The sequence below is a fragment of the Littorina saxatilis genome, linkage group LG14 (genome assembly GCF_037325665.1).
Source record: "Littorina saxatilis isolate snail1 linkage group LG14, US_GU_Lsax_2.0, whole genome shotgun sequence".
Taxonomy (NCBI): domain Eukaryota; kingdom Metazoa; phylum Mollusca; class Gastropoda; order Littorinimorpha; family Littorinidae; genus Littorina; species Littorina saxatilis.
In genome coordinates this window covers 21,818,620-21,846,410 of record NC_090258.1, presented here as the reverse complement: position 1 = coordinate 21,846,410, position 27,791 = coordinate 21,818,620, and the positions used below count along the sequence as shown (strand labels likewise).

The 27,791-nt window shown below is 42.6% G+C and overlaps 1 protein-coding gene across 3 annotated transcripts; it reads right to left on the bottom strand.

Annotated features, from left to right (window-relative positions):
• Positions 1 to 2,636: 2,636 nt before the first annotated feature.
• LOC138947349 (heterogeneous nuclear ribonucleoprotein A3 homolog 1-like) lies at positions 2,637 to 26,598 on the bottom strand. 3 transcript variants are annotated; one of them, XR_011449625.1, is made up of 10 exons: positions 26,491 to 26,598; positions 23,365 to 23,694; positions 22,518 to 22,719; positions 19,351 to 19,464; positions 16,122 to 16,193; positions 9,379 to 9,531; positions 8,398 to 8,514; positions 7,017 to 7,153; positions 4,195 to 4,268; positions 2,637 to 2,995 (listed from the first exon to the last, which is right to left on the bottom strand). XR_011449625.1 is itself a non-coding variant. In XM_070318805.1 (9 exons), exons 1-8 carry the CDS (start codon positions 26,494 to 26,496, stop codon positions 7,053 to 7,055), a joined length of 1,095 nt encoding a protein of 364 aa, XP_070174906.1. In that variant the 5' UTR covers positions 26,497 to 26,598; the 3' UTR covers positions 5,657 to 6,629; positions 7,017 to 7,052. The 3 variants fall into 3 exon arrangements, 2 of the variants coding, with proteins under 2 accessions (XP_070174906.1, XP_070174907.1); XM_070318805.1 differs by lacking the exons at positions 2,637 to 2,995; positions 4,195 to 4,268 and adding an exon at positions 5,657 to 6,629; XM_070318806.1 differs by lacking the exons at positions 2,637 to 2,995; positions 4,195 to 4,268; positions 8,398 to 8,514 and adding an exon at positions 5,657 to 6,629.
• Positions 26,599 to 27,791: the final 1,193 nt, after the last annotated feature.

The following is a 27,791-nucleotide window of genomic DNA, read 5'->3' as shown; positions in this document are numbered from 1 at the left end:
AGGCTGTATTCAATAAATGGGAGGTCCATAATCTGAGAAAGGAAACAATGAATCAAGAAACTAAAACCCAGGTGCACATCTGCGGCACCTAGCATTATGATTAGCTTTACCTCCTTTGTTTGGATACAAAAAAGAGTTATCTCCCTTACCTTCTAGAAATTTCCGGAACTGTCCAGTTAATTTTTCATTCTTCATTTCTTCCCCTCATTGGAGCAATAGCAAGTCTCTAATATCACTGGCATGATGTGCTTGCTACAGGTGAACAGTAGGCACTGAACTGGTCTTGCACCATATAGGCTGTATTCAATAAATGGGAGGTCCATAATCTGAGAAAGGAAACAATGAATCAAGAAACTAAAACCCAGGTGCACATCTGCGGCACCTAGGGAGTGTACGTGCACACTATCTTGTTCCTGCCTCTTGCCATCTCAGAGGTATGGCGACCACAGACAAAAAAGAGTTATCTCCCTTACCTTCTAGAAATTTCCGGAACTGTCCAGTTAATTTTTCATTCTTCATTTCTTCCCCTCATAGGAGCAACAGCGAGTCTCTAATATCACTGGCATGATGTGCTTGCTACAGGTGAACAGTATGCACTGAACTGGTCTTGCACCATATAGGCTGTATTCAATAAATGGGAGGTCCATAATCTGAGAAAGGAAACAATGAATCAAGAAACTAAAACCCAGGTGCACATCTGCGGCACCTGGGGAGTGTACGTGCACACTATCTTGTTCCTGCCTCTTGCCATCTCAGAGGTATGGCGACCACAGACAAAAAAGAGTTATCTCCCTTACCTTCTAGAAATTTCCGGAACTGTCCAGTTAATTTTTCATTCTTCATTTCTTCCCCTCATAGGAGCAATAGCAAGTCTCTAATATCACTGGCATGATGTGCTTGCTACAGGTGAACAGTTATCTCCCTTACCTTCTAGAAATTTCCGGAACTGTCCAGTTAATTTTTCATTCTTCATTTCTTCCCCTCATAGGAGCAACAGCGAGTCTCTAATATCACTGGCATGATGTGCTTGCTACAGGTGAACAGTAGGCACTGAACTGGTCTTGCACCATATAGGCTGTATTCAATAAATGGGAGGTCCATAATCTGAGAAAGGAAACAGTGAATCAAGAAACTAAAACCCAGGTGCACATCTGCGGCACCTAGGGAGTGTACGTGCACACTATCTTGTTCCTGCCTCTTGCAGTGGTAGTTGTGGAGTCGGCGGTGGTGGTGGGAATGGGGGTGGTGGTGGTGGGGGGGGGGGGTCGGATCTGGGGATTGAAAGGGGGGGGGGGGATTTTTTTTTTTTAGAAGAGCCAAGCCACAACTAAAAGTTTCTCTCTTGGGGGGGGGGGGGGGGGGGGGGGGGAAGGTGGAGGAGGATTGGAGGGCTGGCAGCGGTGGTGAAACAAGAAGAGCAAACGCTCGATCGAGTCACTTTCGCAGTTCTGAATATTATATGAGGCATCAGATGGACAGGAAGAAATTGCTATTCACAACACAATGAGTCACGTTCACATAAAATTTGAGCCCGGTCACTTTTATAGTTTCCGAGAAAAGCCCAACGTTAAGTTGTGTGTTGCCGAACAGAAAAGGCTAGTTATCTCCCTTGTTTTTCTGATAACGTTCGTAAAAGGCTACAGATGTAAATACTTTGATGTAAAGAATAATCCTACAAAGTTTCAATCACATCCGATGAACTTTGTCAAAGATATAAAATGTCTAATTTTTCCTTTGACGCTGACCTGTGACCTTGAAAATGGTCAAAGGTCAACGAAACCATCGTTAAAGTGTAGAGGTCATTGGAGGTCACGACTAAACAAAATATGAGCCCGATCGCTTTGATAGTTTCCGAGAAAAGTCCAACGTTAAGGTGGTGTCTACGGACGGCCGGCCGGCCGGCCGGCCGGCCGGACAGACTAACACTGACCGATTACATAGTCACTTTTTCTCAAGTGACTCAAAAATGCAGTGCGTTCAGTTTCATTCAGCGAGTTCCACAGCTCGACTAAATGTAGTAATTTCGCCTTTTGCTGAAACGTTATTTCTTTTCGTGTAAAATACGCGATTTCGCGGACAATTCCCATGCCTGGTGTATTCATAAAGTGTCCACCTTGCTGTATTGTTATGTAAATGAGCGAGGTTCATGTGCATGCACTCACAGATGACACGTTCGTGTGTGTGCTCAAGAAAACGGTATTGTGCAATTATTCTATAACACACACACACATATTTTAGCTAAATTCCATGAAGACAAAATTTAACTGACAATATGGGTTACTTTTGTGTGCGATACAAAGCTGCAAGTCATCTTAAATCTTTTATTTTTTTGTATAGCGTACAGCACACAAAAAACACACATTGGGACTGTATCCAGAAGACTGTTCAATGTCTAAGCAATGCATGTAAAGGGACACATCTACAGGTGTCTGCACTGAAGACATTCTTTTCCTTTCACCTTGTGTTAACACTACTGCCCTAATTAACTGCTTTTCAAAACAATCTTTCGTTTTACATACTTTAAGTCATGTACTGCCTCAGTCACACACATACACACACAGAGGCATGCACACACACACACACACAGCAAGGATTCAACATTCAAGCACACACAACAAAACAAAAACACAAGTGAGTTCAATTGAACAGTTTAATCTTTCTTTCACAATTTGAAGCAAACCACAATCTTTCCCTTCCGCTATTTTACTTCCACAATCAAATCAGAAATACCCTGGCAATCCATTCTGTTTTAGCCAAAACAAGCTTTACTGGGTTCAATCAAGGTTGGCGTTTTATTTCACTCATCAGCAACTTGCAACTCCATCACAAGGATCTGAATTGGATAGCTTATTCCTCATCCTCCTTCGAAGAGCCCACACAGGCCTCAGACGGGCATGCCTTTGATCATGCTGGCACAAGGGCTGAGACTGCGAGCAAGTAGATCTTCAAGCATTGGAACCGCATCGCTCAGCCACTCCACACCAGTCTCCTCTACCTGTGAATAAAAGCATTCATTTTGATCAGCAAAACTAAAAGGCAGTGTCTGAAACTAGGTGTTGTCTACACTTTGCCTGACAGAAACCAATCATCTCAGAATGAGGCCAATGGGGGAATAAAGCTTACTGTACACTGACAAACCTGCATAAATCCTCAATCACACATGTGTAATGGAGTAAGCAAGAGTTATACAGAAACTTTCTCCTGGCACCCAAAAGAATAACAAGCATCGAAATGAACAAGTGACTTGCATCCAGGAGAAAGGTTCCGCATAACTTTCTTTCTGTCTTTATTTGGCGTTTAACGTCGTTTTCAACCACGAAGGTTATATCGCGACGGGGAAAGGGGGGAGATGGGATAGAGCCACTTGTCAATTGTTTCTTGTTCACAAAAGCACTAATCAAAAAATTTGCTCCAGGGGCTTGCAACGTTTGTTTGTTTGTTTATTTGTTGCTTAACGTCCAGCCGACTACGCAGAGCCATATCAGGACGAGGAAGGGGGGGATGAAGGGGGCCACTTGTCAAGCGATTCCTGTTTACAAATGCACTAACCCATTACTTGTGTCCCAGCAGGCTTTAGTAAAACTAAATTAATACCTACTGGAAGATTACCAGTTTCCAGTATGTTAAAATAGGCTTAACCTATCTACTGCTGGACTTACATCAGAACACTAACAGATTAAACTATGCATGAATCGCGAGACAAGCGGCAAGAGAAGAGATTTTTGGAAAAAATACAGGTGAATGAGCAAGAAGGCAGAAAAAAGAAAAGAATTCATGAAGAAAAAGAGAGCATGACAGGAAAGAGGAACCAAAAATCTACCTAACAGCAAACTAGAAAGCTCCTGCGGTTCCAAAAACAGGAGGGGCTTTTAATTTCATAACCGCAGTGCCCCACTGCGGGAGGCTTGCAACGTAGTTCAATGTATTACCTTACTTGGGAGAATGCAAGTTTCCAGTACAAAGGACTTAACATTTCTTACATACTGCTTGACTAAAATCTTTACAAACATTGACTAAATTCTATTCCGTATAACTCTCGCTTACTTCATTACACATGTTGAATGCCTAAAGAGCGCTTACTTCCCTTTGGTTATTTTGATTTCTTGCTGCAGACAACTGACATGGCCACAAGCACTCCAGCTCTCCACACAGTTTTGCAACAAATGATAAAATGATGTGCATGTATACACGCACCTTATGAGCTGCATCTTTTGCAGTACAGTTCAGAAGCAGGCCGCTCGTTCACTGGAGTGCAGTTTTGTTGAAACCTACACCAGCGAACGTACAAGAGATTATTTGTATGTCATCATTCAGACTACTTTAAAGTTCCATGAAACTTGTCACACAGAAAAGAGCGTCTCATGGCCAACATAAGTGAAGAGGGCTCCATCAAGCAGGGTTCTTTCGCCAAAATTCTCAATTATGCAGCAACATTCATGCTTTTCAGTTCTGACACAGTAAACTTAACATTCATATTTTCAAGGTTAAAATTGACTGCAGTGACAAATTTCATGAAACACAAGTAATTAATTCAAACACATGACCCTCCCTTAACCTTCAAACATTCGACTGAAAAGCTTGTTTGCCCAACCTTAACATCATTTCAAACTAGATCACAAGTCTAACAATATGATATCCCGGGTTAACCTAACCCTGTTATCCAACACTGCATTAGCCTGCAAATTTAATACACAGCACCATACCATCTACACAATTGAAACTGGTAAAAGTCCCTTACCTGACCTCAGTCTAACTTCGCTACTCTGATGCTGTCTTGGTTACCTGACTAGGTCTTCCTGGCTAGCTGTTATGGGGTGATGAAAGCTAGCTAGACGTCTCCCTGGCGACGGTTGCTAGCTACACTGTCTCCAAGGCGATGAAAGCTAGTCATGATGAGGGCTAGCTAGTCCTCCAGGACATGAGCTAGCTAAATGCGTGAACAAAACTGTCAGGTTTTCTTGGGTGTGCTTTTGTTATATTGTGTAACTGATGCCTTCCAAAATGAATGCCAAGAGTTGACAAGACAACCAAACCTGTCGAATGGATTTGTACAATTAACTCCTCCAGTATAAATCTTTCTTTGTCGCAAACCACTACTTTTAATCATGAGCCTCATCTTCTCGACTTTCCCCGTTTTCTAGACTCTCGTGACAGGTTTGGTTGACAAGTTGTCTGTACAGTGTTGTATGAGAACTTTCAGCTGAATTTTAATATGATGATGATGTGTCTCAAATGCAATTGACTTTTAACACTATATGCAACACTTATTACAGGACAGATAAGCAAACAGTACTCTGAACAGACAAGGCGGCAACAACCCAGAACACTGAAAACACGTATTTCCCAATAACTTTGGCGTTATCAGAATTCTCAATTTCAGAATCAAGTACTTTTGGAATGTAGCCCTTCCCTCTCTCCCTTGATAGCTGTAACAAATACAAGTGTTTGAAAGCACTTCTGATGAATACCAAGCGGAAGACACCTGATCAACTTTCGAGAACGGAAACACCAAATTTTACAAGCCAAAAGTGTTCCTTGATCTGATAACACAACTCTTGAAACAAACACAAGCAATGCACAAACACAAAAGCTAACTACTACTACCACATGCACCCAGACGCTATCAACATTACAGAAAACAAGGGACGAAATAACGGAAAAATCTCAGAGGAGCTATGTCCACCATATTTTATTCCTTCCGAATTGGAAACGATACCACGAGAACGTGATTACAGTTTACGACACAGACACCATACAACAAAACATTTCCATGAAATAAAAAATAAAACCACTCAAGTCTAAAAAAAATCCACCGCTGACAGCGATCTCACAAAATGGATAATCAATGTTCAGGACTAACAGCCTCCAACTACATCCGTTGCACCTTTTCAACTCTGCAACAACAATCTAGCGGAGATTTGACCACTTGGTAAGCACCCTACCCTGCGAGGTCCATTGCTACATCTCTGCACTGAAGACCCGATGAAGAGGAAAATAGCTGCCAGCTCAAATGTTCCTCAGTACCTACAGTAAAACCTGTGTGAAATGCTCCCAATGGGTGACCACAGTATCTTTTTTGCTAACACTGAGACAATGAAAAGTAGTATATGCCGCACTGCATAAGTAATTTCCATTAGATTTCACAAGTTCACGGCCGGGAAAGTCGCGGATTTAGACAGAGCTAACACTTTCATGCATAAAGACTAACAGAAAGCGAGATCTAAAATAATTCAGCAGAAAATTCATTCTCTTGGCACCCCTGCCAAGGCTAGGCTAAAGCATAAAAATGCTCCTTTTTGTTTCTATGATGAGTCATCCCATATCATGCACATCCATGGAAGTGACTGCCGCTAATGATGTTGATTTTCTTCTGTACACAGGAAACTTGGATCTGCTTGTCTGGTAGAATTCTGCCTTGCAGCTAAAAACAGGTCTGCCTGCCTGGTGAAATTCTGCATGGTAGAATTTAACAGCTGCCTGCCTGGTAAAATTCTGCCTGGTGGAATTTAACAGCCTGCCTGCTCCTGTGTGTATCTAGGTAGTTGCCTCAATCTCCCCTTAGGTTTCTTCCAGTGAATGTTAGTTGTTCGAGCCTTCCACTTTACAGTAACCTCTCTCCCTTTCCTGCGCTACATGACCAAGACACAAGTTGAAAAATAATGAGAAATGGAAGAATAGCACAGCAAATTCATTCATAACATTGATATAGTAATTATCAAGAAATTCCGTAACTGACTAATATCATGATAGGCCACCAGATCAAACAACTGACCTAAAAATCTTTAGTCTGACCCACTGGCTTTGCTCTTATAATAGATGACTTAAAGAAAAATCACTACCACTTCTTCCTTTTTTAATACAACAGATCTTACACCTCCCCTTGCATTTCCCCAAGTCACAATCTACAAGCTGAACAAAATTCTCATAAAAAATGAAGCTTTAACCCAAGGTAGCAATACGCTACAAATCTTTTTACTTTTACAGAGGAAAAAAAACATGAAAGGGGGAAAACTTACCACAGCACTGTTAGTGTCTCAGTAACAGGCAGCATCTTAACGCCGGCCATAGCCGCCACTATAACCACCACCACCGCTGCCTCCGTAGCCACCACCTCCATAGCCACCGCTACCACCACCTCCACTGCCGTAGCCAGCTGCAACACAAGAACAACGGTAGACATCATTAAAATATGTAAATAATTGTGAGTGTGTGTTTGAATGTGTGCATGTGCATAGCTGCCAACCCTAACCTGCTAGAGACATCCACAGGGCAATGTTCAAGATCTCATGCCAACCTAAGCAGACCACTGAAATACTGCAGACAGAACACTCCCCTCACTGCAATCAAATCCTCTCAAGAATAAAACCTACTTCCAGTCAGGAGACAGATCAGTACACACACAACTAAGCCAACTCATGGAAGCCCTATTTCTAGCCAGTGGTAGCAGTCAGCAGACCAGCCCTATCACCATCCACTGTTGTCTGGCAAAGTCTAATGTCCTTTTCACATGGCATTTCAGCACAGCAAATTCAGCAGAAGGCATGATGAAAAGGCAAGACAAAAGCGATGTGGTGACAAGTGGCGTTCTTTCTTGCACCTTCGTTTTCACAAAAGCCCTTAAAATGTGAATTTGCTTTGGAGCGTTAGAGATTTTTCTAGTTTTCCTCTTTTTTTTTTTTTTTTAACGTTCAGCCCGTTGCAACAGAAGCTTTTGTATGCATTCCTTATCGTGTGTGTGCATGCCCATGCCTATGAGAGAGCTTTTGCAAAGTCTTCAGGTATCTACCATCACTACACACTTTTCCGAGACAGTCGATATCTCAGACTGCCGCGAGGCACGCGTGGGTCTTCAAGGTAAAGGTCAGTGTCGGAGGGTTCTGCCAGTGACGGCACCGACACCTTAGGGACCTTCACCTCTCTCCACAAGCTCTTGTCATCATCGAAGTCACAACTTTTAAAACTTTCCGACCTAAAGAAGTGTAAAAAAACAAAACAAAACGAAACACGTCATAAGAACTTACGAATCACTGCAATAATTGAAAATGGACATATGATCAGGAAAATAAAATCAGGAAAATTAAATAGTGAGGGTTGGCAACTATGTTTAAGTCTGTGTTTGCATGCATTCCTGGTTGTGTGTGTCCATGCACATACCTATGACAGAGCTTTTGTAATGACTTCAGGTGTGTTCTACACAATCTGAATACTGTTAGATTACCTACTTAAATCTTCTCAGGCTCAATATTCAATATGTACCATTACTGTATTCCACTTATTAAACCTACTGTGGCATCCTAATCTTTTCCTGCTGCACTCATACTGCATAAAGTGACTAAATGAGCAAGTTACAGCCCAGTGATTCATTGTCTCTTTAAGTCTCAACATATGGATCCTTACAGCCATACGGTCCCGGACCTCTGCTGGAATACCCGCCTCCTCTCACAGCACCGCCACTGTAGCTGCTGTCGTAGTTCTGGCCAAAGCCACCACTGCCACTTCCACTGTTCCAGCCCCCTGCAGGTAACAGTAACTTACTGGTCATATGTTTGTCACACCTCTCTTGCTGCCCCCCCCCCCCCCCCCCCCCCCCTACCTTATACCCAAATTGTCCATTGCATTCACTACCAACAGCCTGATTTCAGAAAACGATATTTATCCTTATTTATGCGCTATAATTCCATAACATTCTATAGAACTCCTACTTTATATCCTATAATCCCATTGCATTCACTACCAACAGCTTCATTCTCAGAAATCGCTATAACTCTTCAGACAAATCAAACTATTCTTTGAACACAGAGACTGAGCCTGGTGTGCCCTCCATGTCTTGAACACAATGCAGAAACAAACTGTGATGAGTCACAGCCTGTGATGTTATTTGGCTGTGCTGTCCAAGAAGGGTACTGTCACTGAGTGGAAAGTGCACAGAAGACATATGAAAAGAGGACAGCAATAAGAAAGAATCTGCTACAGGTATCAATGACAACATCAATCTACCATCACTAGACACACTTTTCTAAGACAGTTGATATCTCAGACTGCCATGAGGCATGTATGGGTCTTCAAGGTGAAGGTCAGTGTCGGAGGGTTCTGCCAGTGACGGCACCGACACCTTAGCGACCTTCCCCTCTCTCCACAAGCTCTTGTCATCATCGAAGTCGCAACTTTAACCAACAGCATAACATACAATTTCTAAATAAAGTTTCAACATTTTGACATGGAGCCCCTTTTTTGCCAGAGCCATTCATCCCACTTCTTCAGCAACTGATGAAACACCTAGAGGCAGCACTGGACATGGAACAACAAATGCAAGGCAGGGCTCTGAGAAACAGACAAAATACATATTTGCAATGGCTCAAGATTGTCCGACAGACACACCTCCTGATCCTCCGCCTCCGTAGCCGCCACCTCCACCACCATAGCCGCCGCCACCTCCTCCGTAGCCACCTCCAGCGCCACCGCCATATCCACTGTAGCCGCCGCCACCATAACCACCTCCCTGGCCTCCTCCATAGCCGCCACCGCCATATCCTGAAACACAGACAGTGAACATCCATCAGCTGGAGAAGTACAAACGACCAACAATTGATTACATCACAGCAGACCCATTTTATCCCCAAAACTGGCCAGAGAAATGGGCAAGTCAAAATATAGTCATCCGAAGACCATGGGTATTCCAGTGGTATGTGCACTCATTTCACTCCCACGACAAATGGTACTTAAACCAAGCGGTTACCTAGAAAATAGGAAGAAAGGAGTTGCTTCCCTTCCCACAAGACTGTTTCCAAATTGGTACCAGATTACAGGGCCAAATAGTTATAATTTCAGAATCAGGACAAATCTGCTGATGAAAATCAATCACACAAAATCAAACATTACTGACGCATGGGTGGGAGCCGAAAATGTTGCCAGGACTGAACATTTTGGAAGGCTGGGGTGCAGGGGCCGCCAAGGCTCCGGCAGGGTGCAGGGGCAGCGCCCTTGCTGGGAGTCTATGAATTTTAGCATTTTAGGGAGGGTTTAGGCGGCCTCTCGTGACTTTAAATTTTAGAACAAACAAGCTTTTTGGAGCAGGGTCCCCACTGGTTTTTAGAAACAAAATTCCATGACTTTTCCATGACTTTCCATGAGCCTCAATAACATTTTCCATGACTAGATCCACAGGTCGCCATTTCCGAACACGCAAACTTTTTACGTCTTGTCACTGCCAGTTTTGACACTGGCTTGCTTTGCACTGAATTTGAGTCAGTTTCTACGCAGTGTCTCTTCGACAAGCAAGTCAAGTATTTGCTACGCAGTCAGATTATCGGTAATGTTTGCTGGTCCTGTCATTTCACTAAACTGGACCAGCCACTGTTTGTATCCATCTGCACTTTCGTAAATTCCGTTTCGTAACCGTCACTGTGACTTGACGAACTGTCATTTTTTTCACCGCGATACAGTTCATTGCGAAGATCTTCCTCAGTAATTCGTTCCAATTCCGCATACTTTTTGTTGTCAAGAAACAACTCGAAAGAAAGTCTCAAACTCATCATCCTCCATCTTGCTTGTCAAAGCGCTAAAGTACTTTATCGATGCAAAAACAAAACACTTCGACGAAACTGACTCAAATGCAGCGCAGACGACACGACGAGATAACGGAAGGAAGTGAGCCTCGTTTTGGCTCAAGTGCCGTTAAAAATACCGTTATTCTCGTATGCAAATATGAACGAGAAGTTGGTCATACGAACAAGCCTTGTGCTGGCGACGCAAATCGCTGCTGGCTGGCAAAGGGGGGGGGGGGGGGGGGGGGGGGGGGGAAATGGCTGGGCAACGAAAATCGCCGCTGGCGTGCTAAAGGTTAATTTTTTTTCTTTCTTAATTTTGTTAAATTCCATGACTTTCCATGACTTGAATTGAAATTCCATGACTTTCCAGGCCTGGAAAATTAAAAATCAAATTCCATGACTTTCCAGGTTTTCCATGACCTGTACGAACCCTGTTGGAGATGCATAAGAAATTTCCTTTCCTTTATTTAGTGTTTAATGTCGTTTTCAACCGTTCAAGGTTATATCGCGACGGGGAAAGGGGGGGGATGGGATAGAGCCACTTGTTAATTGTTCACAAAAGCACTAATCAAAAAATTGCTCCAGGGGCTTGCAAAGGGAATCAAAGGGAATTCAAGTTTCCAGTACAAAGGACTTAACATTTCTTACATACTGCTTGACTAAAATCTTTACAAACATTGACTATATTCTATACAAGAAACACTTAACAAGGGTAAAAGGAGAAACAGAATCCGTTAGTCGCCTCTTACAACATGCTGGGGAGCATCGGGTAAATTCTTCCCTCTAACACGCAGGGGGTTGCATAAGAATTATACATCTTGTAAACTTGAAGGTTTTTATAACTGACCAGCTGAAAATTAATTTTAGCATTTCATGAGGGGGCTATTTGCAGGCATGGGAATGGCTGAATAAAAGGTCAGCTGAAAGTGAAAACGCACAGAATTAACAATTTTTGTAAACTTGAAGGTATTTGATTTTATTACTTAGTTTTGTTAATGTTTAAAACAAATGTTTACTGCATTAAAGGGTAAACTGGTTCACAGATCAGGAATGCACATTGTTTCTACCACACCACTGAATGTCTCTGAATCCATGCAAAATAGATAGCAACTAAGATGCCACACTCAGGGATGTCGTTAGACGTCGGACATCGGACATATAACGATGAAAATCCCTAAATGTCCGATTCACATTGCCGCATGTCAGTCAGATGTCCTATCGTTTTAGCCTGAGCGTGGTCATTGTCCGATATGTACTCCATTCCTTCGGACAGCGCGATATTCGTTCTTCTTCTCTTCTTCTTGGTGTTCGCAGAGGTTACACGATCAGTCCAGCACTGGTGATAAATGTTGTCGTTTTCTCAAACTCCTGTCGACTGCCGTATAGTTTGGTCTGCAAGGGAGTTGGTGACGGCCACACTTCTTTTCGTTCCTCATCTAGTAAGGGACATCGCTGTAAGATGTGTTACGCTGTTTGGTCTTCTTGACCGCAGGCACAGGTTGGTGATGGCGCCAGCTTGAAATTTCGGTTCATGTGAGCATTGAGCCTGTTGTGGCCAGTACGCAGCCTGATGAGGTTGACTTGCTGCTCTCTGGACATTGTGTGGTAGTCATCTCTGTTTGTCCTTGGCCTCATCAATGTCTTGATGATTGTCTTCTGCTCACTAAAGCTGACAGTGTTTTCAGGTTGATCTTCCACGGCTCCTCCTTTCGCCAGCTCATCTGCCCTTTCATTTCCTGGTATCCCACAGTGTGCTGGTATCCACTGGAGGACAACTCTTCTGGTTTGTCTGACCATCTGTAATCAGTGATGTACATTTTAGTCGGTCTCCGGTCTCTGACCGATCCAATTTCCCCAGGACCTATAGCTTTAACCCCAGCAGGACACAGGTCCGATTAACCTACAGAAGAAGTGGTCAAGGGTCCGATCGTTTTTGACAATGAAGCAGGCATGCGGACTGTTCAATTTTCAAGAGGAAAGCTTGTTTCGGTTTTGCCAAGCGAAAGTAAACACTGCGTGAGAAAAGCTGGTTTCGGTTTTGCCAAGCGAAAGTATGCACTGCGTGTGACCAGTTTGTAGAGTGAACGAGGCACCATATGGGATCTGATTCTTTGAATTAATTTATCCTCAAGTTGGATCAAGAAGAAAAAAAGAAAACCGAACCCATATGGTGCCTCGAGTGCATTCATTGGCTCAGCAATAAATCGTTGAGAGAGGATTCAGTGCACAGAACTTGGTGTGTACGGCTCGAAGAAACCGATTGTGTGTCAAAACCCAGGACATGATCCTGAAAGCAAAACTTGAGGGACCCGCAGAACGGTCAGATGCCTACCTGAAAAACATTGTCGACAGATGGGCAGTGAAAAAAAACCGACAACTGTTCAAATAACTTTGAAATGTGATTCAATCCTTTGAGTATCTAGTCATGACAGTCGCGGAAGGTGGAAGAATCTTTTTAAATGCGGTTTTACGAGTCGTGTTTTTGTTCTATTGAAATTGCAATCTCAGGACACTGTGTCCTATTGATTTTCAGTCTTCAGGACAATTGTCCTAAAGGCTGCTAGAAAAATGTACATCACTGTGTAATGCTTTGGCCAGCTGTGGGAGTTTGTCGTTCTCTAGGGCCTGAAGGACTGAAAGGGCGTCTGAGAGGAAGACAACTTGGTAGCAAGGGTCTGCTGAGTCCTGAACCAAGGAGGCGGCCTGCATGAGAGCTTCTGCTTCTGCTTTATCGTTTGACGCGATATTCGTTAATTTTCATTTCAAGATACAAATCTTCTAAAAGACCGAACGCTCTCGTGTTCAGCTGACACTGAAGTTGCCAGTGCCGCGTGCGGATCTTTTCTTTTGTCGGGAATTCTCAAACCGTTTGCGGTATGCGCCGTTTGGGTATAAGTCGTCTCGGTGCAGCGCACTGATCTAAAAATAGTGGATTATTTTTAGATCAGTGCATGCTACAGGAGTACGGGAGACAACTCCAACTGACTAAATTTATCGTCTGCTTTTGTTTTCGATACGAGACGAAGCACTGAATTATGCCGCTGAAAAAAAAAAAGCCTGCAAAAGATTAGCATTAGATCAAACCGATCATTTTCTTTTTCAACTTTTATCCAAATCATGCAGTTTGTAATCAAAGTAAGAGCTGTAAAGTTGTTCATGTTAGTTTCTTTTTTGTGGTTTCTTTGAAACAAACAAATACAACATTATACGCACACTGTGTTGATGTATTTACTATATTCAGACATGAGACCAGCAAATGTTCCAAAAGTAGGAACGTAAGCCGCATAGGCCCCTGGTGGGGTCCAGGGGCAACGCCCCGGTAGGGGGTTCAGGGGGACAAAGCCGCCCCTGACGGAAAATGAATGTTAGAATTATAAAGGCCATTTTGGGGCCTCTCCTGATAGCAAAAAATTAGATCATGCCTTTTTAAAAAGCTATAAAAACCACAAGAATAATATGTTTTAGCATTTTAAACAAAAGTGTAACAATCACACACACACAAAACTTACTTGAAAACTTTCAGAACCAACACATTTTTTCCACCAAGTCCGTATTTCACCACGCAGTGGCCGTTGTCGCACCACGTGCACACGGCCTGACCGGGAATGGATATCTTGGCGATACTGTCGCCAATGAGCTGGCGCCTTTCTTTCTTGTTGATAATGATAGTCACATCTTCTGACAGCCAGTTGGCTTTCCACTTGTTTTTCAAACTTTGGTCGTCAATCGTAAGAGCTTCCACAGCCGACAAAACAATACGGAATCCAGACGCCATGATGCTAGCTTTTTCACCTTTGGCGTTTGGAGATCGGCAGCCAATCAAAACAACCTGCAATCCGCCGTCGGTGAATAATTAGGCTTAGGCGATAATCGTCGGAGATCGACAGCCAATCAAACGCGACCCATGATACTGCTATGTGTTCACGCGAGTGCTGGGCTGCGAACGCACTGACTTCAGACACAGACAGCTTCAGCTGAACGGTTCATACCACCACCACCCCCCCCCTTTTTTCTCAACGAATTTGCATCGATCTCAAGAATGGTCTGTGAGCTAAGGAAAATATCGGAATTCCGATAAAATTCGGACCAGTCCCATGTCTGTATATTATGTGTGTGTTCTACAGCGCGGGCGCGTGGGTGTGCGTGTGTGCGCATGACTTTAGAACAATTCCATGGAATGTGTTATAAGCTGTTTGGCGCAAATTCATAATGTCCTATTACACTTTCTGAAAGTGGTCAAATGTCCTATTGATGCTGAAGAACTCAGGACATTTGTCCTATAGTCCTATAGGTATGAATTTGTAGCAACATCCCTGCACATTCGCCAGGATGACATGTCATTGCTGCTCCCTACATGCAGACCTGCCTACCCCAAAAATTACAAGGAGTAATGAGCCCAGCCAAAAAGAGTAATCTGGTGGTAGAAAGAGTAGTTTTTCGTTGCCAAAAGTAACGGCCATCGGTGAGTGTGACTAAAAGGAGAACCCAAATAAAGAATTTGACACTGCCTTACCTGTAGTTTAGACATCCTCATTTTTCTCCCAACGGAGAAATAGTTGTTCATAAAATCTTGCAGGACACAAACATTCTTCTGCACACTTTCTGTTCATATTCAGTTGCTTTGCAAAAATAAAATGTCATTGATTTTATCAAATTGTGAAGTCAGTCAAAAACGACCCTAGAACCGCTCTGGGAAACTACACTGATTGGAACGATCTAGGATGATGTGGTTGTTTGTCCCGATATGCTTCGCACAGTCATTCTTTCCTCCGTGTGCACATGAAAAATCACTGTGGCAACGCGAACACAACACGTGGCTTGGTCCTTTCAATAGAGGTGTTTGCCGGAGCTAGCCACTCTCGGTAACAGTGACTCAACCGCAGGACTTGAGACGTTCGCAAGAACCCAGTCCTCCACGGAAGAAGAAGAAGGTCTTAGGCATGGCCAAGATTCTGAGTAGCTAGTTTTGTACTTCTGATGAGCGGCTTTCTTCATTTTCGCTGATATCGGACCACCACTGTAAAACCGTTTCCTTTTAAGACTCTGACTGAGACTCTTCGTCCGTCTAATGCGGATTTTTCGCGCGTCGCTTCATTGCACTGCAAAAGACGTCGTCTACCTTGCTTGCATATAATGTGAACAGACCGAAAATGCGCATCGCGCATGTGCGCTCGCAAAGCTCGGCAAGAGCAAAAATACGGATCGGGTTTATATCGGGACGAAATGCAAAAAATCGTTCTTTTGGTTTCTTAAAAATCGAATTTCTATCACGGAAAGCGTAGTGTGGAATAAAAATCTTAGTAAATTATGCCCAAATCGTAAGGGTAGGCAGGTCTGTACATGTCACTCAAGGTATCAATTTGGTAATGGTGAAAGGTAGTTGACCTGTTCACAGAACGAGTGGAGTGTAAACAGCAGCTGCCAGGGATTAACAAAAAAAGTATACACAAAATAAAATGCCAAAATTCTTCCTGGGACGGAAGAAATCCCACCCCTGCTGACAGCAAGTTTTGTTCCCGAGATCATGTTCGACTGACTAAAGCCTTCAAAAACCAGAAAGACAACTCTTCTTACCTCCCTGGGAGTAGCCACCGCCTCCTCCGTAGCCGCCATTACCACCCCCATAGCCACCAAAATCACCACGTCCTGGAAAAGAACAAAGTATCCCTTTCAGCAAACACAGACATTACCCCAGCCACAGCATCCTTGAAAAATACACAGTGCTGCCATGTATTTTGGTTTTACTAACTTGATCTTTGCTTAGTTTTGTTCAACAACAGAAAACAATTTTCTCAACCAAGTACAACCACCAGCTTACTGCTGATCATAGAACAAACAAATATTCAGATCACAGAATCTATAAGGCCAAAAAAGAACAAGAAGGGCAAAGCCCATACGACTCACATGCTTGACCTCGACCTTTAGGGTAACTAAACCTAGCAATGACATCATACACTAAGAACTGCTTTACACATTTTTCCTACCAAAATACATGTGACCTTGACCCAAGGTCAAGGTCATCCAAGGTCATGCAACACAAAGCTGTTAATTCAAGACATAGGAAGTACAATGGTGCTTATTGGCTCTTTCTACCATGAGATATGGTCACTTTTAGTGGTTCACTACCTTATTTTGGTCACATTTCATAAGGGTCAAAGTGACCTTGACCTTGATCATATGTGACCAAATGTGTCTCATGATGAAAGCATAACATGTGCCCCACATAATTTTTAAGTTTGAAACAGTTATCTTCCATAGTTCAGGGTCAAGGTCACTTCAAAATATGTATACAATCCAACTTTGAAGAGCTCCTGTGACCTTGACCTTGAAGCAAGGTAAACCAAACTGGTATCAAAAGATGGGGCTTACTTTGCCCTATATATCATATATAGGTGAGGTATTGAATCTCAAAAACTTCAGAGAAAATGGGAAAAATAGCTGTTTTTTAGGCAACATTTATGGCCCCTGCGACCTTGACCTTGAAGCAAGGTCAAGATGCTATGTATGTTTTTTGGGGCCTTGTCATCATACACCATCTTGCCAAATTTGGTACTGATAGACTGAATAGTGTCCAAGAAATATCCAACGTTAAAGTTTTCCGGACGGACGGACGGACGTCCGGACGGACGGACGGACGTCCGGACGGACGGACGACTCGGGTGAGTACATAGACTCACTTTTGCTTCGCATGTGAGTCAAAAAAGGTCTGTTTACGGTAACCCGACCGACCCTAGTTTTTAGGCCCGACCCTAATCTTTTTTTTGGATCGTCTGAAAAAAAAACCGCATCCAAAATAGGGCTGTTTGCGCTCAAACAGCAGATGACAGAAGGGAGGTAAAGTACTGTTAGGAGTAAAGGGTCGTCACTCGTGTTACTTCTTTTCAAAATGGATGCACGCAGTGGTGTTCGCCACCCGCTAGCTGTAAAGCTTGAGAAATGTTGTCATGAAAAGGATGGGGTGAAAATTATCTGTAAATAATATTTATTGAACACTTTAAAACAAACTAAAACAGTTGCAGCTATAAATTCCTGAACAATAATCTTAGTTATGTTGGGCAAAAACAGGGATTGATGAGAAGAAATGAAATGTGAAACATCATAGAGAGGGGAGAAAAAAAAAGAAGAAAAAAAAAGAAAATAAAAAAAACGGCCTACCGACCCTATTTTTTTTACCCTATCAGGGATGTTGCTACAAATCCATACCTATAGGACAAATGTCCTGAGTTCTTCAGCATCAATAGGACATTTGACCAATTTCAGAAAGTCTAATAGGACATTATGAATTTGCGCCAAACAGCTTAAAACACATTCCATGGAATTGTTCCAAAGTCATGCGACCACACACACACGCACCCACGCGCGCGCGCTCGCTGTAGAACACACACATAATATAGTAAATACATCAACACAGTGTGCATATAATGTTGTATTTGTTTAGTTTCAAAGAAACCAACATGAACAACTTCAGAGCTCTTACTTTGATAACAAACTGCATGATTTGGATAAAAGTTGAAAAACAAAATGATCGGTTTGATCTAATGCTGATCTTTTGCAGGCTTTAGGGTTTTTTTCAGCGGCATATTTCAGTGCTTCGTCTCGTATCGAAAACAAAAGCAGACGACAAATTTAGTCAGTTGGAGTTGTCTCCCGTACTCCTGTAGCATGCACTGATCTAAAAATAATCCACTATTTTTAGATCAGTGCGCTGCACCGAGACGGTTATACCCAAACGGCGCATACCGCAAACGGTTCGGGAATTCCCGACAAAAGAAAAGATCCGCACTGGCGCGGCACTGGCAACTCCAGTGTCAGCTGAACACGAGAGCGTTCGGTCTTTTAGAAGATTTGTATCTTGAAATGAAAATTAACGAATATCGCGCTGTCCGAAGGAATGGAGTACATATCGGACAATGACCACGCTCAGGCTAAAACGATAGGACATCTGACCGACATGCGGCAATGTGAATCGGACATTTGGGGATTTTCATCGATAAATGTCCGATGTCCGACGCCTAACGACATCCCTGCCCTATGTTACCGTACACAGACCTATCTTTTTTTTGGCTTAACGACAAAGACTGGACAAGAGCATTATTTATTTAAATATGGGCATAATAAAATAACAAAAAAACAGGAAAGGGCAGATAACTTTAACATGCATATCAAACAGATGCACTCGGGGATCGCGTTAACGCATGTTTTTTGCGTATTTAACGCGTTTTAAAATCCGCCCACGCATTTTCCCGGCGCTTATGCGTAACACGTACGCAAAACAACTTCTGTTCAAAACGGCATGCTCAGCAGCACATCCCAATACTGAATCAGGCTATAGCTCACGCGCGCGAGTTGACACTCTGATGCCGTGAGCCAAAGTGCGGACGTTGTAGACAGGGCTTGCCGTGAATTCCAGAGCCGATGTGAGCGCCGGAAATAGGTGAGTGAAACGCGTGCTTTTGACATGATTTAACTGTGTTATAGTAATTAAACAATGGCGACTGCACGTGAGAGTTATAGTGTGACGCAAAATCGGTTCTGCTTTACGCGTTTTTGGGCCGACATTGCGTAAGCCGTACGCAATTTGAAAAATCCTAGCGCGATCCCTGGCACTGAACATTTCCTTTTGTATTCACGGGCAAACAAAATCTGCATTTAAACGATCATAGATTCTATAAGTATAACAATACTGTACATGAAATTGTAAAAAAATAAATGTAAAATGAAATAATGAATAAAAATCACCATGCCTGCAGTGAGACAATTTCATAGCAACAAGTTAGGATCAAAGAACAAGAAGTCTTCTCACCCCCTCTGGGACCACCACCGCCGCGGCCACCGCCCCCTCCGGGCCCTATCTCCTGTTTGGACAACGCCTTCTTCACCTCCACGTTCCTCCCGTTCAGCTTGTGTCGCTTGAACACTGCACAGTCAGTAACATCATTACACCTTGGATCACCTTCATGCACCATTTTGTGCATTTAAAAATTCAACGTCCCCACTTTCAATTGCGATGCGTTTGCATTCCCACATAATGTGCCTGTTTTCCCCCAATATAACCCTGCCTGAAAAACATGCAAGCCGTTCCTTGGCTATCAGACATATACAAAAAAACTCAGCTATTATACTGTGATTATCGCATCTTTGGCAAAGACCTTTCCAAACAAGAAGGGCAAAGCCCATACGACTCACATGCTTTACACATTTTTCCTACCAAAATACATGTGACCTTGACCCAAGGTCAAGGTCATCCAAGGTCATGCAACACAAAGCTGTTAATTCAAGACATAGGAAGTACAATGGTGCTTATTGGCTCTTTCTACCATGAGATATGGTCACTTTTAGTGGTTCACTACCTTATTTTGGTCACATTTCATAAGGGTCAAAGTGACCTTGACCTTGATCATATGTGACCAAATGTGTCTCATGATGAAAGCATAACATGTGCCCCACATAATTTTTAAGTTTGAAACAGTTATCTTCCATAGTTCAGGGTCAAGGTCACTTCAAAATATGTATACAATCCAACTTTGAAGAGCTCCTGTGACCTTGACCTTGAAGCAAGGTAAACCAAACTGGTATCAAAAGATGGGGCTTAATTTGCCCTATATATCATATATAGGTGAGGTATTCAATCTCAAAAACTTCAGAGAAAATGGGAAAAATGTGAAAAATAGCTGTTTTTTAGGCAACATTTATGGCCCCTGCGACCTTGACGCAAGGTCAAGATGCTATGTATGTTTTTTGGGGCCTTGTCATCATACACCATCTTGCCAAATTTGGTACTGATAGACTGAATAGTGTCCAAGAAATATCCAACGTTAAAGTTTTCCGGACGGACGGACGACTCGGGTGAGTACATAGACTCACTTTTGCTTCGCATGTGAGTCAAAAATGAAGCTTTGAGTAAGCCGAAAAATACTGCACCCATGTTTTTGTGCATGTCTTACATTTGCTTATATATATATTTTTTTTTAAAACTCTAAATATCATGTTAACCAGGAATTTCTGGCTTATAAGTTATAGCAACAAAACAAAACAAGAGGCGAAGCCATCAAGGCTCACCTAAGAAATCGACAAACAGTAACACAAACTCAATCACACACACACACACACACACACACACACACACACACACACACACACACACACACACACACACACACACACACAGAAAGAGCATAGGTGAAACTGTGCAAGAAAGCGAGACACTAGATACACGAAATACATTATAGCTGGCTCTACTCTTTGTCGTCCTTGACATTCCAAAAGCAAATGTACCTGTAAGACCGGATGTGCAAGGGGTCACCACGCTTTTGAGAACATGCGCGAGAGTCGTTCAGTGCTATAGCTTAGTTTTGGTCTCGTCTTGCCGAGACTATCATCACAGCGTCATAGATTTCATGAAGTCTGTCATCCATCGCGTCATATTATGGGGACGTAATCTGTTATGTTTCCTTCTATTCGCAGTTCTGTTTCTCTCTTGTGATCAACATGACAAGCCGTATGTGTGCTTGTGCTCACAACTAAAACAGAAGTCAAACTAGCAATCGTTAAAAACCCAGTCCGTTCGAGAAGCAATGTTATGGCTTTATGCTCATGAGAAGTTACAGTGTACCTGGTACACACGTTCTTATCGGAACATCATCGACTACGACTGTTCTCTGGACAATCTGTTCGATGCAATTTGCGAGTTTTTCTAGTTCTTCTGTGGTGCAGTAGGCCCTTATAGACGATGAAGGTGTCCAAGATCTCAGGAGATGCGTGTGTAACCACTAGGTATTCAGTCAAATCCGTGTAAGAGGCTTTCAACTCACGGGGACAACCAAGCCACCATTATGCACCGACTTGACATAGATCAACAGACGTGCCTTTAGAATAATGTATGTGCAGAGGTGCCTCATCTGAACAGACAACTAAAGCTTGATGTTTCCGTCACACGTTGTCTTTTGGATCTACATGGGATATACAGTTTACAACACTCGTGATTTTGTATATATGGCTTGCATTTCAGTTAAGACCCAGCAGGAATATCAAAGGGACTCACTCGCCAGAGGCTCGTGAGTCCCTTGATATTCTTCCGCTGGGTCTTGACTGAAATACAAGCCATATAAAAAACCACTTGTGTTGTAACCTCTATATATAAATAACAGAAAGGAAATCACCCACCACACATACTAACAAGAAGGGCAAAGCCCATACGACTCACATGCTTTACACATTTTTCCTACCAAAATACATGTGACCTTGACCCAAGGTCAAGGTCATCCAAGGTCATGCAACACAAAGCTGTTAATTCAAGACATAGGAAGTACAATGGTGCTTATTGGCTCTTTCTACCATGAGATATGGTCACTTTTAGTGGTTCACTACCTTATTTTGGTCACATTTCATAAGGGTCAAAGTGACCTTGACCATATGTGACCAAATGTGTCTCATGATGAAAGCATAACATGTGCCCCACATAATTTTTAAGTTTGAAACAGTTATCTTCCATAGTTCAGGGTCAAGGTCACTTCAAAATATGTATACAATCCAACTTTGAAGAGCTCCTGTGACCTTGACGCAAGGTAAACCAAACTGGTATCAAAAGATGGGGCTTACTTTGCCCTATATATCATATATAGGTGAGGTATTCAATCTCAAAAACTTCAGAGAAAATGGGAAAAATGTGAAAAATAGCTGTTTTTTAGGCAACATTTATGGCCCCTGCGACCTTGACGCAAGGTCAAGATGCTATGTATGTTTTTTGGGGCCTTGTCATCATACACCATCTTGCCAAATTTGGTACTGATAGACTGAATAGTGTCCAAGAAATATCCAACGTTAAAGTTTTCCGGACGGACGGACGACTCGGGTGAGTACATAGACTCACTTTTGCTTCGCATGTGAGTCAAAAATGCAACAAATCTAAGCACCCATATTGACTCCAGGAGAGGATAACATTAACATTTTGACAGAAGCTACCGTACTTACAGACAGCCTTATCGACAGCGTCGTAGTCAGCAAAAGTGACAAAGCAGAAGCCTCGCGTCTTGCCGGTCGCTTTGTCTGTGATCATATCAATCTGGTCGATTTCACCAAACTCGGCGAACACCTCTCTGACCTGGTCTTCCATGGTGTCGTCCTTCATTCCACCCACGAACATTTTCTTCACTGTCTGTTGGGAGCCAGATTCCTGTAATGGAGCAAGAATGTTGATGTTTACAGTGATGGCGCCAACATTTTTTTCAAACTGGTACACAAACTTTTATGATGAAAACTGTCCAGAAAAAAAGGTCATTGGAACCAGTAAGAGTCCAACTCAGAGTACTGGTTTTGTTGTTTTACCAACTAAAAAAAAGTACATTCTAAAAATCAACCGGTAGCCAATTATTTTCCAGTATTTGCTCGGTAAAATACCGGTAATTACTGATTAACGCCAATACTGTGTTAAACAAATGTTAATTATATCAGTAACAGGAATCTTTTGTATGTACAATACTACGGTGCAATTTTATGAAACCAGCACGTGAAAACAACCTTTTCACTTACAATTTTAAGTTAAACAGATCAAATTACTATCTTATTAAATGTCATTCAACCATGTATATTGCTATTCGAGAAATCTGCAAGTGACAAAACGACAATCAAAAGCATGTGCTGGACAATATTACATGTGATGTCTGACTTGTTACACGTGGCTCAAAGTTTTTAGCACAGGTTTTGTAGAAATAGCAGAACTGGTGACCTTTATGCTCAAAATAGGTCATAGTAAAAAAAAACTTTTAAAAAGGTAATGACATTTCGTCCACAAGCCTTCAGTGATACTGTTGTAACATACCTCTCTGGGCATAGCCCGCTTGGTTTCGACCTCCCGGTTGTCAACCTTGTGTGGTCGGTTCGCTTGGGCCTGGTCAATGCCGTCAGCGTCCTTATAGGTGATGAAACCAAAGCCCCTGGAGCGTTTGGTCTGTGGGTCTCTCATCACGATACAGTCTACGATTTCACCCCATGTCTCGAAATGCTCCCTCAGCCCTTTCTCGTCTGTTTCGTAGCTGAGACCACCAAGGAAGAGTTTGCGGAACTGTTCTGCATTTCGATCTGTGATGACGTCCCTGTCTCCTCCTCTGTTGCCGCCACCCCCACGGTATCCACCACCTCCACCATAAAACTGTTACGACACAAAGCACAATATTAAAATTACATCCAACACTTATTCATGATGTGTCAATATTTCGAGTCTCTCTCTGAAACAGTACACAATGCAGAAAAAAACAGGGTTAACGAGTATACCACTTAGCCAGTGATGTACATTTTAGTCGGTCTCCGGTCTCTGACCGATCCAATTTCCCCAGGACCTATAGCTTTAACCCCAGCAGGACACTGGTCCGATTAACCTACAGAAGAAGTGGTCAAGGGTCCGATCAGTCGTTTTTGACAATGAAGCGGACATGCGGACTGTTCAATTTTCAAGAGGAAAGCTTGTTTCGGTTTTGCCAAGCGAAAGTAAACACTGCGTGAGGAAAGCTGGTTTCGGTTTTGCCAAGCGAAAGTATGCACTGCGTGTGACCAGTTTGTTGAGTGAACGAGGCACCATATGGGATCTGATTCTTTGAATTAATTTATCCTCAAGTTGGATCAAGAAGAAAAAAAGAAAACCGAACCCATATGGTGCCTCGAGTGCATTCATTGGCTCAGCAATAAATCGTTTAAACCAATGGGAACCACCCGTGCATGTTCGCACATGCGCAAGGCATTACTTTTCGTCATAATATCCGGAAAAACCGTTGTGCGTTCGAACGAAAATAAAACGAAAGAGAAACGACATGGGTCCGAAAAAAAAGCTCAAAGCAGATAAAAATCAGCAGACATTGATGTCCATGCTGCGTTCGCCAGCCACTGTGGCTTCAGCTGAACCAACAACAACGTCAACCGAGAACGAACTCGTCGAAGTGGAGAGTGATGGTGAAAGTGCAAATATGATTCAATCCTTTGAGTATCTAGTCATGACAGTCGCGGAAGGTGGAAGAATTTAAACTGAAAAATCTTTTTAAATGCGGTTTTACGAGTCGTGTTTTTGTCCTATTGAAATTGCAATCTCAGGACACTGTGTCCTATTGATTTTCAGTCTTCAGGACAATTGTCCTAAAGGCTGCTAGAAAAATGTACATCACTGCTTAGGCCAAAAAAAATAATAGGTGTGGTTACGGTAACATAGCCAAAAATAATAGGGTAGGTAGGTAGGCAATCACTTTTTTTTTTGTTTTTACTTTTTTTTCTAATGTGTACAAATTAAACCTACTTGACAGGGAAATAAGTGTGCGACTCGGGCGCTTTCGCTTTCATTGCGTTTTCTGCACTCGTTTACTTGTTTTTTTTGGTATTTTTTTGACAAATGTAATAAAAAGTTATAGGGTCGGCCCCAAAAAATAGGGTAGGTCGGGTTACCGTAACCACACCTATTTTTTTTTTAGGCCTTAGCCTAACCATCTTGGCTCTAATGGCACCCAGTCACGCGGTCAGCGTCACAACGGTCTAATTACAGTTAAATATATCTTTTCAAGGGTTCAGCATGGGAAAAAAGGCAATGGGACATTTGTCTTCCTAACTAAAAACAGTGCGTTGACATCAGGGATGGCCAAATCGTCCGCCTGATCGCTAGGGGTGCGTACAAGTTCCTCCGGGCTAGTAGAAACTGCATGACAGCTCCCCCGGCTGGCCAGTGAAAAATCTGGTCAAATGCAAAACTTTTGATTGTACTATCGAGATGCAGGAACTTCTGTCGTCTGCAACATCATCATCACATTCTAGGAAAATGAAAACGAGGCTCCTGTGTGTGTCACCGCTGTTTTAATTGCGTAAAGAAATCTAACACTCATAAATTGTTGTGTGGTATGTTAGAGGCCAGCGAAATTTCTGAGTCACTTTCCCGGCAGGCAAGTTTTAATTTTGAGATTTGGCCATCCCTGTGACCTCATATCGAGAGCCAAGGATTACAGCGACAAAAATGCGAGGGTGACAGAATGCGACCGATTGGCTGCATACAATTGAGGTCTAACGATTGACGTATCACAACGTGCGCGGTCGTCCTTGGCGGTCAAGAAAGCAGCGGGCGCCGCCGCAATCTTTGCGCAGACGACACTTCTGGACAGCCAATATTTTTTGTGCGCATCACGTGCTCCACATAAATCGGCCGGAAACGAAGCAATTGGGAAACCTGGATACATCACAAATTTATAGCTAATCACTAGCATGTTAGTTGTTACACAAACTCGGCTTCACAAGCTTTTGCTTTTCTCATTCCGAATGCTGTACTCCTATGTGAAGTGTACATAGGCTGGCGCAGTGGTATGTTATCTCAGGAATTGTAATTCGACATTTTTATTTTAAGTAGCAGACTTGTAATGGTGTTCCCAGCCCTATTTTCTGTCATTCGATTCATTAGCATTGATGCATATTTTTTGTATATATGTAGACATTCTTATTTTAAAAAGAGACACAAGTGATGTTTTGGCAATCAATCTAAACAAACATCATAGTTCATTCACGCATGCCACATCCTGTTGCAAGCGAAATGTTCGAAGAACGCAGAAGGGAAGAAACACAAAGCCCTCACTGCCTCAGTCTCATCGAAAGATTCCTTTTACTTCTCACTCTCAGGGAACTGCGAAGATAAGCCCGAATACTTTCTTTTATAAAGTTTAAATTTCAATAACCCAAACTAACCGCCATAATGCACTGAGTTTCTTGTTTTATAATAGCAGTTTTGCGTGGTAAAACAACACGTGGAACGTTCAAGATCGATGCAAATGGCGGACAGACGCAGACCGGCTTGGCCAGCAAAAATCTGCAGACAACATTTCCGTGAGAGAAGAGCTACTCATACTAAAGTGACTCATTCTACTTTGCATAGCTTGCGTAAGTATGCCAATAATTACGATAAATAAGCATTTGGCAGGTTACTCACCGGCATGATTGCTTTTTTTCTTGTTTTCACGGGGAGCAGCCAAAAGCGTGTGTTCGAACAATGAAGTCACGTGATGAATTTGAAAACGAGGCAATTTCTTTGCAGCACGTTAACCGAGGAAGGGAAGAAACTCTTTCACCTCAGCATAATTTGTAGTTGCCTCCCTTACACCGTACAGTGGACATCACACATTTCGACATTAACTTTGTATGTACCGTTTTTCTCCCCATTCCTCTGCTCATTCTTCTGTGTGTTCAGACAAGATGTTGTGTGTCAGTCACAAATCATAACTGAAAAGAAACTGAGTGGACGAACACTGACGAATAATGCCGCAATGGGTGCCATAACTTGATCGGAACAAAAGGAAGACAAACGCACTGAGAAACAAAGCTAACTAATTATAATGACAATGACAATGACAATGACAATGACTGATTGTTCGAGGGTGACAAGAATAAGCATAGAAGTGCTTTTGTGCATCTGGCCTTCGCCCTAAAGAGGGACTAAGGCCAAAAAAAAAAAATAGGTCTGTTTACGGTAACATAGGCCAAAAAAATAGGGTCGGTAGGTCGGGATTGTTTTTTTTTTTTTTTTTTTTTTTTTTTTTTCCAAAAAACCATATTTTTACGTTATTTTAGCCAAAAAAACAAGAATTTTTTTTTTTTTTCCCAAATGCCAAAAAAAAGTCTAGGGTCGCGCGAAAAAACTAGGGTCGGTCGGGTTACCGTAAACAGACCTATTTTTTTTTTTGGCCTAATCCGGCTACGACTGGGTGGCCGAGTGGTAGGTCTAACGCACTTGCGCTCGGAAGCGAGAGGTTGCGTGTTCAGGCCTGGTAGGTCAGGCCGCAATTTTCTCCCCCCTTTCCTAACCTAGGTGGTGGGTTCAAGTGCTAGTCTTTCGGATGAGACGAAAAACCGAGGTCCCTTCGTGTACACTACATTGGGGTGTGCACGTTAAAGATCCCACGATTGACAAAAGGGTCTTTCCTGGCAAAATTGTATAGGCATAGATAAAAATGTCCATCAAATACCCGTGGGACTTGGAATAAAGTAAAAAAATTCCATCTCACACGGCATTAAGTCTCAGGAAACATGAATACACGCATGCAGGGAAAAAAATATGGGTAGCGCCGTATGTATGCAGCTCGCTTTCCCCGGGGAGAAAGCAGCCCGAATTTCCATGAGGGTAACCTCACTGGACTGTAAATCTTATCCAATCCGGCTACGACTACGTTCAAAGTGAATTGAACAACAAGATACACATCAGACAACTACTGACTTAACGATGGATGATCATTT